Source organism: Aegilops tauschii, unplaced genomic scaffold (assembly GCF_002575655.3).
Source record: "Aegilops tauschii subsp. strangulata cultivar AL8/78 unplaced genomic scaffold, Aet v6.0 Super-Scaffold_285, whole genome shotgun sequence".
Taxonomy (NCBI): domain Eukaryota; kingdom Viridiplantae; phylum Streptophyta; class Magnoliopsida; order Poales; family Poaceae; genus Aegilops; species Aegilops tauschii.
In genome coordinates this window covers 96,418-108,433 of record NW_027332466.1, presented here as the reverse complement: position 1 = coordinate 108,433, position 12,016 = coordinate 96,418, and the positions used below count along the sequence as shown (strand labels likewise).

The 12,016-nt window shown below is 51.3% G+C and overlaps 1 protein-coding gene across 1 annotated transcript; it reads left to right on the top strand.

The window, feature by feature from the left end:
* Positions 1-700: 700 nt before the first annotated feature.
* LOC109739966 (citrate-binding protein-like) lies at positions 701-1,716 on the top strand. Its single transcript, XM_045231577.2, has 2 exons — positions 701-964; positions 1,038-1,716. The coding sequence occupies exons 1-2, from the start codon at positions 701-703 to the stop codon at positions 1,425-1,427; spliced, it is 654 nt and encodes a 217-aa protein (XP_045087512.1). The 3' UTR covers positions 1,428-1,716.
* The last annotated feature ends 10,300 nt before the right edge of the window (positions 1,717-12,016 follow it).

The following is a 12,016-nucleotide window of genomic DNA, read 5'->3' as shown; positions in this document are numbered from 1 at the left end:
ACATGGCAACTGATAGCTTTGGGTGTGGGATAGGAGATGGGCGTGTGGGCGAACTGATAAACGCCCACACACCAGCCCCTTTGCGTGCGTTGAGAACTGGCGTGTGGGCGAACTGCTAAACGCCCACACACCAGCACCTCTGCGTGTGGAAACGAACGTGTGCGCGACCGGATGAATGCCCACACACCAGCCCAATCCTACGTGGCATAAAAAACCTGGCAAAACATGCCAAAATTCATGCAAACTCAAACCGACGTTGATCCATGCGTGTGGGCGAGATGCAAAACGCCCACACGTGTGGGCGTTAGTATTTCCGTAATTAAAAAGGCAATTATTATTTCTTGTTATTTTATGTAGTGTTGACCTGGTAGATATGGATGTTAAAAAAAAACCTGGTGGACATGGTCAAAACACATTCGGAATATCCTCGGAATTATGTTCTATCTAGGAAAATGTAGTGTGTCTAGTTCTGTAAGCTTATCGTTTGAGTTTAGACTTCAGGCTTGTAACGTGCACAGGTGCACTTCAACATTAAGAATCTGAAAAATCATAATTTAGCCATCGCACCACAAGGCTGAGTTCTACAAACCTATACGCACATTGTGTGCATATATGTACACACACATCGATCAGAGGCTTGCTTCATTAGGAGCTTGCTTGGCTAACTAGCAAAATGGCTCCCAACTTACACAGACTGCCTATGCCGCTCCTCGTCGTCCTCCTGGCATTGTTGTCATGCGCCACGCATGGCGCCAACGCCGCGGCCTGCGACCCGACCACCGGCTTCGTCACGGTGCCACTCACCGATGCGCAGCTCCCGGTGCAGAGGCCGTACGACGTGCCGCTGGACCAGCGGTACGAGCTCGCGAATGGCATGCGGCGGATGTGGGTGTACTGCACTGACAAGCCCCATAGCCCAACCAGCCACACCAAGCCACGAACAGAAATCCGCACGGTAATTATAATCAACCTCAGTCTACTAATCCATTATCCATACGCGGTATTAATTTGTTAATTAACCCGTGGCGCACCAAAACTACAGCTCCGGCGTGTGGCAGTTCGAGGGGTACGCGTTCGTCCCCTCGGGCACGACGGGGGTGTCCATCATGCAGGTGTTCGGCGCGGCGAAGCACGCGACAACGCTGATGCTGCACGTCTACGGCGGCGCGCTGGTGTACTACAACGACTGGACGCGGGTGGTCGACCGCGGCATCTACAACCGATGGTTCAGGCTCAACGTGATCCACGACGTCGGCGGCGCAGGGACGCTCACCGTGTTCATCGACGGCCAGGAGCGGCTACGCGTAGCGGGGCGCGGCGGCGACTTGCACTACTTCAAGTTCGGGGTGTATACTCAGACGGCCCCCTCGCACCTCATGGAATCGCGGTGGAGAGACGTCAGGCTCTTCACCAAGGAAGCTTACTGACGAAAGCAAGCAAGAGGCATAATGTTCAGCGAGCCGTTTAGCCAACTAAACAGGCTTAATGAATTGTAGTTGTTTTTCATTCCTTCGAGCAACATGTTCTCTCCGATCCTGTTCTTAAAGATGTCAGAGTTTTCGCCCGTCAAAGGAGAATGTCAAAGTTTCTTTTTGTCCGTGATATTGGTGGGGCCAGGTAGGCAACCAGATGCCTGATGTTTTTTAACTTTCAATTTCTTTCAACTAGACTGTTGGATCGATATCCGAGTGCCATCCTCCCCGCAGTACAGGAAAAACATGGTACGCCGAGTGTATTGTCATATGCCAAGTGTAATTTTTCGGATACTCCATGTTTTTTTTCTTTTTTTCGGAAAGGGGGACTCCCCGGCCTCTGCATCGTATTAAAAAAAGATAGGTTCAACAAGGTCTTATAGTCTCAAAACGAAAATAAAAGAGAGCTTACAAAGAGCCAAAAGGGCCAAAAACAAACTGGCCATGAAAAGCCACAACCGGCTGGCATAAGAGAGACAGATAAACTAATTGCCTATCCTATTACATGACCGCCATCCAAACCGGTTGAAGATATCCCGTGCTACCATCTCCCAGCGGGTAGACCCAGTAACCAAACGCTCCCTGGCCTCCGTCGGAGTGAGTAGCGACCACATACGGATCAACGCAGTGGCTCAGAAGATAACCTGCAAAAAATGAATATTTGTTGTTCTGTTAAAGACCAAATCATTTCTGCAGTTCCAGACTGCCCACAATAAAGCACAAACTCCTACTCGAGTATGTCTCGCTGTTTGGGACTCAATCCCGTTAAGCCACGTTCCAAATAACATGTTGACAGAACTCGGTGGAGTAATGTTAAATGCAATATGGACTGTCCGCCATAAGACTTTTGCTAACGGGCAATCAAGAAAGAGGTGTTTGATGGTTTCATCCCGATCACAGAAACTACACCTAGTAGATCCCGTCCAATTACGTTTTGCCAAATTGTCCTTGGTTAATATTACTTGTTTATAAACAAACCACATAAACATTTTGATTTTCAAAGGGACTTTAACAGCCCAAACATGTTTTGAACTAGGAATCGAGTTTGAATTGATAACATCAACATACATTATTTGACAGTAAACTCTCCAGACCTAGTAAGCTTCCAGCGCAATTTATCCGGTTGTTGAGTTAGCTGAACCTCCATCAGTCTACTTACTAGATGGAGCCATTCTTCCCAACGATTGCCAATTAGCGTCCTTCTGAACTGAATATTAAGGGGGTTGGATTGAAGTACTGTTGCAACGAACGCCTCACGTCGTTGAACAATACGATAAAGAGACGGGTATTGAATGGCAAGGGGGTCTCTCCGAGCCAAGTATCCTCCCAAAATCGTGTACTGGCACCGTTGCCAACAATAAACTTTGTCCTATTAAACAAGGTTAATTTGACTTTCATAAGCCCTTTCCAAAAAGGTGAATCAGTTGGCCTTGCTGTCACCTGTGACAAAGTTTTGGAGTGAAGATACTTGCTACGGAGGATCTGCGCCCAAGTGGCATCCGTCTCACTCGATAGCTTCCACAGCCACTTGCTAAGAAGACATCTGTTCTTGACCTCAAGATTCTCAATACCAAGACCCCCTTGGTCCTTTGGTCGACAGATGATATCCCATTTGGCGAGTCGGTATTTTCTTTTTAATTCATCGCTCTGCTAGAAAAATCGGGATCGATAAAAGTCCAGTCATTTCCTAACTCCAACTGGGACTTCGAAAAACAACAAAAGAAACATAGGCATACTCGTGAGAACCGAGTTAATCAAGATTAATCGGCCTCCGTATGACATGAGCTTGCCCTTCCAGCAACTCAGTTTCTTTTCAAATCGGTCCTCGATGCATTTCCATTCTCTGTTTGTCAGCTTACGATGGTGTATTGGTATACCTAAGTACGTAAAAGGTAAAGTCCCCAATTCGCACCCAAACAATTGCCTATATGCCTCTTGTTCGTCATTGGCTCTACCAAAGCAGAACAATTCGCTTTTGTGAAAGTTAATCTTTAACCCGGTCAATTGTTCAAATAAGCATAACACCAACTTCATCTTTCTCGCTTTGGCCAAGTCATGCTCCAAAAAGATGATCGTATCATCGGCGTACTGAAGGATGGAGACACCTCCATCAACTAGATGAGGTACCAAGCCACCCACCTGACCAGCCTCCTTACCCCTTCCTATCAAAATTGCCAACATATCAACTACAATGTTGAACAGAATAGGGGGCATCGGATCTCCTTGTCTCAAGCCCTTATGTGTTTGGAAATAATGACCTATGTCGTCATTCACTTTAATTCCAACACTCCCTTTTTGCGTAAATGACTCGACCTGACGTCGCCAGGCTTCATCAAAACCTTTCATACGCAAGGCCTGTTGAAGGAAAGGCCATTTGACTTTATCGTACGCTTTCTCGAAATCCACCTTAAAAACGACTCCATCTAGTTTTTTCGAGTGAATTTCGTGGAGCGTTTCATGAAGGACCACAACCCCTTCTAGGATGTTCCTGTCCGGCATGAAAGCAGTTTGGGCATGCTGCACCACAGAATGCGCAATCTGCGTGAGCCTATTAGTCCCAACCTTGGTGAAAATTTTGAAACTAACATTGAGGAGGCAGATCGGCCTGAACTGCTCAATCCTCACGGCCTCCGTTTTCTTAGGAAGCAGGGTTATTGTTCCAAAATTCACGTGAAATAGTTGAAGCTGTCCAGAGAATAAATCATGGAACATCGGTAACAAATCCCCCTTAATAATGTGCCAGCATTTTTTATAAAACTCTGCCGGAAAACCATCCGGCCCAGGAGCTTTATTATTCTTCATCTAGGAAATAGCATCAAACACCTCCTTCTCCGTAAATGGGGCGGTCAAAATATCATTCTCATCAGCAGCAAGTTGAGGCACATCCTCAATCCTAGACTCATCTAGGGATACACAACTATCCTCCGGAGGCCCGAACAACTGCTTATAGTATTCGGTAATATAAAGTTTTAGGTTTTCTTGTCCTAGAATCGTCCCTTCGTCTTGTTCAAGCTGAAAGATTCTCTTCTTTCTATGCTTACCATCAGCGATCATGTGAAAGAATTGAGTATTTGCATCCCCCTAGACGACTTTGCGAACCTTAGCCTGCAAAGCCCACTTCAATTCCTCCTCACGGAGAAGCTCCTTCAATCTCATCTCCGCCTCAAGCTTTTCATGAAGCTCCGAGGCAGGAAGAATTGTGGACTCAGCTTTGAGGTCCAGGGACTGAATAAGAGTAAGGAGCCTCTCCTTTTCAACCTTATACATCCCACTAAGATTCTTAGCCCACCCACGCAAGAAACTTCGCAAGTGTCACAACTTATTCTGCCAACGCTCGACCGCAGTCCTACCTCCTGCATCCTTAGCCCATTCCCTGGCTACCAGATCCAAGAAGCCTTCTCGTTCAACCTAGCCATTTCGAACGAGAAAGTATTTTTGTTCCCCATGCGAGTGGCCTCCCCAGAATCCACGAGCAGAGGTGTGTGGTCAGAAATACCACGCGAAAGCGCTTGGACTATAACGAAGGGAAATTTCTGTTCCCAGTCAACGCTCGCAAGGACTCGATCCAACTTCTCAAACGTCGGAATGGGCAAAGTATTAGCCCAGGATAAACTTTCTACCTGAAAGCTCTATCTCTCGCAGATCCAAACTTTCGATAATGGTATTAAACATGAACGACCACCTACCGTCGAAATTGTCATTGTTCTTTTCATCTCTTCTTCTAATAATATTGAAATCACCCCCAACCAGAATTGGGAGTTGTTCAGAACCACAAATTCGAACAAGGTCTGCCAAAAAATCTGGTTTGTGTTCGGGCTGTGCGGCACCATAAACCGCCACCAGAGCCCAATTGAACCCATCAACCTTGGACTTAACCCAGAACTTAACTGCAAAGTCGCCCATCACTACGCTCCGTACTTCCATAGAATCGCATTTGACTCCAAGTAAGATCCCACCTGACCTTCCTCTCGGAGGCAAGCAATGCCAATCAAAATCTACACCACCCGATAGGGTACTAAGAAACCGCGGAGAAAATTTTTCTCTACCAGTTTCCGAAAGCGCGATAAAATCCAACCTATGTTCGATAGATGCATCCGCCAGGAACCTTCTCTTAGCCAAGTCCGTAAGACCTCTGCTATTCCAAAAGATTCCTTTCATATTTCATCATGAAGTTTTTTAGTAGTTCGGATCCTAGCACTCCTACGCACTGCCGACAGAGGATAGACGTTCCGCTTCCACTTGCGTCTAGGCTTAGTTTGATCCTCCACCCGGTCCTCACAACGAGGCCCCGTGGACGTTACTACTATCCCATCAACGACATCCTCCTCTGCCTCAGACCTAGGACAAGATGGGTGCAAGATCCGTACAAAAATTATCGAGCACCCTGACCCCCAATGCATCTATCTCGGAATCATTCATAGGCCTGACCGCAGCTAAATTACGAATCATTTCTAAAGCGCGTTCAGACTCCAAATCAAGCATATCATTGACGGAATTAGAAATTTCACTATCATTTCTGCCTAATGAAACTCCTAGTTGACTTGCATTATTAATAATCTCATTATTAGTATAATGCAAAATGGAATTAGAGATGTTGACCGACATACCAGTAGTGGCCTCAATACCACGAAGCTTGGCTGCCCTCATGGCGCACCGCTGATGTATGTCGTCAACCTCCGGATGCTCCTGGAGACGACAGCTCATCCGTCGCCCTGCAGAAACCGGGTCCGGAATCCCACCAAAAGCAATGACCTCCTCCCGAGAAACAGGTGCCCTCGAACCATGGTCCGTGGACTCAAGGGTGGTGGATGGCCCTGCCGTCCCGGCCCTCTGGCCGGCCACGTAAGCCGCCGGAGAAGAGAGGGGGTCGAGGCCATTCGCCCCAAACTCCCTCCCCTAGGCCTGGACACCGGCAGCGGCTCCGTTGCCGCAAGAGGAGAAGAAGGGGGCGAGGCCACCTGCCCCGGGCCTCCTCCCCGCGGCACCGCCGTCGCCGCGATAGGAGAAGAGGAAGCTGAGGCCACCTGCCCCATACTCCTTCCACTCAGCGCCGCCGTCGCCGCGAGAGGAGCAGAGGAAGCCGAGGCCGCCTGCCCCAGGCTCCCTCCACTCGGCACCGCCGTCGCCGCGAGAGGAGAGGAGGGAGCGGACACCACCTGGTCCGGACTCCCTACCCTAAGCCTCGTCGCCTGGTGCGGCATCGTCGCCGCAAGAGGAGAGGTGGGAGCTGAGGCCACCTGCCCCAGGCCCCACCCCCTAGGTGCCTCCGGCGCCGCAAGTGGAGAAAAAGAACCCGAGGCCGCCTGCCCCAAGCTCCCTCCCCTCAGCACCGCCATCGCCCTCGAGGAGAAGAAGGGGCCGAAGCCACCTGGCCCGAGCCCCCTCCTCTAGGCGCAGCCGTCAACACCTGCTCCGTCGGCGTCCGAGGAGAGGAAAGAACCGAAGCCATCTGCCTTGGACTCCCTCCCCCAGTCACCGCTGCCATCATCGGCTCCGTCACCTGAGGTACGTCAACAGTCATAAAAGAAGAAAGAGGGACCGTCTGCCCAATCACCTCCCCCTCTCCCTCGACGGCTGTCATTAGCGGCCTAATCACCTTCGGTTCCCACGCGCGGGACACTCAGCAACATCAAAATCCAGTGCAGGCAGCGCGCGCTCCCACACATCGGCGGACTCGACCCTCTCACTCCAGAGTCAGGAAGGAGCAGAAGCTGGCTGAAAAGACCCAAATCTCAAGGTGCTCATAGGCACCGTAGAAGATGGTGCCGCCCCGTTTCCGGGTGTCTGAGGGACGGGCACCGACCCACGCGTCCAGCCTCGTCCACGGGCGCCTCCTTAGCACCCTGGTCGTCATCACCCTCGTGTATGTCAATATCAGGACCATTAATGGCCTCGGCGAAGAGATCGGCATCCTCAAACTCAATCTCAAGATCAAATATCTGGCCCCTATAAGTCCACTTAACCACATCAGGCACAAACTCAATATCCAGAACACTCACCAGTAATCGGGCCACTCCGTGGGCTCGTGTGAATGCCATATCCACTCTCTCGGGTTTCCCGACCAGGATTCCCAAGCTAGCAACGACTCGAGCATCCTGCAACGGCTTCGAGGGAGCCCCGGAGAAATGCAACCAGACCTGAGTAAGAGGCTTACCCTGAGGCTCAACCCTCTTCCACTCATGGAACTCCAGGATACACACTGTGCCAGGCACTCTACACAGCCCGAAGCTCAGAACCCTCTACCAATCCTCAACAGAAGGAAAATCCACCTTAAACATGTTGGCCTCGATACTAACAAGGTCCCACTGAAAGTCACCAGGAGCTAACTCCTTGAGCCTCTGCACAATCTGATTCTCAGAGACCTCACCTTTGGTTACTTTCACCACCCCAGTTGTGAAGCTCTGTGCCTCCTTTGGGATCTCCCTCGCACTGGGAGACTCAAAGAACATCAGCTCAGCGCAGTACACTCCATACATAGTGATAGTCGGCATCTGATCACGAAGTATCGGGCAGTCCCCCGAAGCATGCGCTGGCTTGCCGCAAGTGTCACATAGCTCCGCCACACATTCAGCAATAAAATGGCCCCTCTCACCAGGCGGAGGCGGCTGACGGTTACGGTGCCGACCCCCTCTACCACGAGGGCCCCGGTATCCACCTCGATGCCGATGGTTAGGGCCAGATGCCCCCTCAACGAAACCACCCGGCGGACCGTAAAACGGCCTCTCAGCAGAGCCGTCACTCTGCCAAGCATACCCGCGGCCACCACCTGCGACGAGGAACCCCGGTGCTGACCATCACCATAAGCATTATATCCATCATCACCCCACTGTCCCCGGGGCGGTCCACCGTCATCTCCGGCACCCTCATTCTGAGGCGTCGGTGTCGGAGTTTGCACCGGACCAGGTCGCTTTTGCGGCGGCCTCGCGATGTAATGAGGCGGCGCCGTACGAGGTTGAAGGCCGGTCGCTGGGGGTGGCGGCCTCGGTCCTTGGGCTGAACCACCCCTGCCCGCAGCAGCAGCCGCAGCCGAGTTCGGCAGTGGTGGGCGAGGACCGTGGCTCGCACCACCCCGTCCTGCCGCCGGCTGCGCGACCGGAACCTGCACCGGCGGTCTAGCGCCCGGGAAACCACCACCGCGCCCTACCGCGCCAAGTGCCGCCCCGTCACCCACCTGCGGCCTCGGGGCAGACAAAACCGGGGCAGCACGACCGGCACCAGCGCCCGGCGGAGGAGCAGTCCCCCCGCGGCCCGTCCCCGGCAGAGGAGCAGTCCCACCGCGGCCGGTTCCCGGCGGCGGAGCCGTCCCACCGCGGCCAACCCCACACGCGAGGGCGTTTTTGCCTGGCGGCGCGGCCGACCCGCGGCCAGCCATGGCCAGGAGGGAAGGGATGCGCCGAGCTCTACCAGCGCCACACGCACGGAACCCCGGCTTGCCGGGTCTAGGAACCCTAGTCCGATCAGACGACGGCGAACACAGAGGGGAAGCGATCGAAAGCGTGCATGGGGCGGCGCAGCATCGAGGTATAGGGGTCGGGTTAGCCTGGGCCACATACCCAGCTAACCCCGCCCGTCTATTCTCTGGCCCAACTCACCCAGAGCCGGCCCATCCACTCGCGCTCCCAGCTCGCGGCCCAAGATGCAATTCAAACGGTGCGACCGCACCGCGGAGATCCCGATCGCCTGAACCGCCGGCGATGACGCCACGGCCGCCGCCGGCGTCCTAGACGCGATTGCCTGGCGCGCATTTTTCTTTCTCTTAACCGTGATCCACGATTCCGGCCTAATCAAATCGAACAGAGTAAGATTTGGAAGACTTACCTTCGGGAGGGGGCCTTTCCATGGTTTGATTGCCGTCGCCGCCGTTCTCCGGTGGACTACGCGACGGATCATCTCTTTCTTCTCTCCGGCGTGCAATTCAATTCTTGCCGGATCATCAGGTGGCAGAACACTGTCAATCGTCGTTGCCACTTCATCTTCGTCGTACCCTGAATGAAAAAACTCACAGATGAGATATGACGGAGTCGGAGACGGTGGAGAAACCGCCGGGGCCATGGCCGCGGCTGTGCCGTCCCTTGCTGCCGGTGATCGCCGGCGAGTCGGAGGCTGGTTTTGGGCTCTTGCCGTGGCCCCGGTCACCCGCCCCGTCGCCCGTTCGCCCATCCGCCCAGTCGCACCCTCTGCATAAAATCTTCAGGCACTCCATGTAAACAGAGCACGCAGCAAAACACACGACAGCTATAAATACACTTGGCTTACATGCTACACTCGGCACAGTAGCTACCAGGCCATGCGCGCCTTGCCTAACGGCTCCGTGTTTGCGTGAGCTATAAGCCGAGCATGCTCTAGGCGCACGTGGCTTATTTTTTTCCTTTACCTTTTCTTTTTGAAATGCCAAACCATTCATCCCAGTAAGCCGAGTAGCGAACAGAAAGCACTCGGCTTACATTTGGATAGTATCGCGCCCAGTACCTCCTTATACAGAAAGTCTGATCGGCGTGGCGCCTCAACCAACTTAACCCCGCCGCCCTCCTCCACATCAATCCTTCCGACCTGCCCGAGCTCCCAATCGGTCGCAGCCATCGTCGATCTACAGCCTACAATTGCGTCGTCTCCAGCACTTCCATCTCGGCCGCTGTCGCAGCCTTCGTCGTCGGGCTCCACCACCTCAACACTGGCCGTCACCACCAACCCCGACGCCGGTCAACTGATGTCGGCCGACCTCCCACATCCCACGGAGGTGAGCTAGCTCCACTTTCCCCCCTTTCCTTTTCTTTTTAATTAGCACTATTTTTCAATTGAAATTGCATATGGATACGATGGATCACCTAGCTAGGTTCATATGGATGATATGGAAATAGATATATATGGATGATTGAATGGTATGGATATGGATCTAGCTAGCTAGGTTTAGAGTTTGGATATGATATAGATATGAAAATTTGATTATTATTATTTTTTGAAAAGAGGGGATATCCCTTGGCCTCTCCATCGAGTGATGCACATAGCCTTTTATTTATCATATCAAAGTTCATCATCCGATCATAACAAAATCCAACCAATACATTGTCGCACATGACTGCCACAAGGGCAAACTAAAAAATAGAATATCGTAAGGAAATGAGCCTCATGCATCACAAATCCTACTAGTAGGCCGCCAACCAAATCACCTGAACAAATCCCGAGAGACTATCTTCCATTGGTTACACCCAAAGACTATGGGCGCCCGATCATCCTCCTTGCTTAGTAATGACCACGTATGGATCCAGCTAGTGGCCTTGAAGATAGCCTGCAAAAAGTTCGAAACTTTCGTTCCGTTAAAAATACAATCAATATGAGTGTTCCAAATGACCCAAAGTAAAGCACAAATAGCCACATGGATCTGACACTTCAACTTGGGGTACACCCCCACTAATCAGTTTCCAAACATATTCGTACTACTCGTGGGTGGAGGTAGATTGAAAGTTGTACGGACTGCTCGCCATAGTAGCTTGGCAAGTGGGCATTGAAGGAATAAATGCTGAATCGACTCCTCATCGCCACAATAGCAACACTTAGTGCATCCTTACTGAAAGGATCGAGAAGAGGTGTCTAGAGGGGGGTGAATAGACTCTAATCAAGAAAAGTTGCAGTTTTTAATTTCCTTAAGTTGATGTGGAGTTTTGGCACAAGTTTAAACATTCATAATACATATCAAGCAAGCATGACAAGAGTATATGAGCAGCAGAAAGTAAAGCATACAAGTTGCAAGAATGTAAAGTGGAGGGATTGGAGTGTGCAAACGCAATTTGGAGACACGGAGATTTTTTATCCGTGGTTCCGATAGGTGGTGCTATCGTACATTCACGTTGATGGGGACTTCAACCCACGAAGGGTAACGGTTGCGCGAGCCCACGAGGGCTCCACCCACGAAGGGTCCACGAAGAAGCAACCTTGTCTATCCCACCATGGCCGTCGCCCACGAAGGACTTGCCTCACTCGGGTAGATCTTCACGAAGTAGGCGATCTCCTTACCCTTACAAACTCCTTGGTTCAACTCCACAATCTTGACGGAGGCTCCCAAGTGACACCTAGCCAATCTAGGAGACACCACTCTTCAAGAGGTAACAAGTGGTGTGTTGATGATGAACTCCTTGCTCTTGTGCTTCAAATGATAGTCTCCCCAACACTCAACTCTCTCTCACAGGATTTTGATTTGGTGGAAAGAAAATTTGAGTGGAAAGCAACTTGGGGAAGGCTAGAGATCAAGATTTATGTGGTTGGAATGGAATATCTTGACCTCAACACAAGTGTAGGTGGTTCTCTCTCAGAAAATGTATGTTGGAAGTGTAGGCATGTTCTGATGGCTCTCTCCACGAATGAAGAGTGGGTGGAGGGTATATATAGCCTCCACACAAAATCTAACCGTTACACACAAATCACCAAACTCGGTGAGACCGATTCAGAGAACTCGGTCAGACTGATTAAGTTTATAATGTGACCGTTAGGCATTTTGGTGGGACCGATGTGCTAGGGTTAGGGTAAAACCTCATCTCGGTTTGACCGAT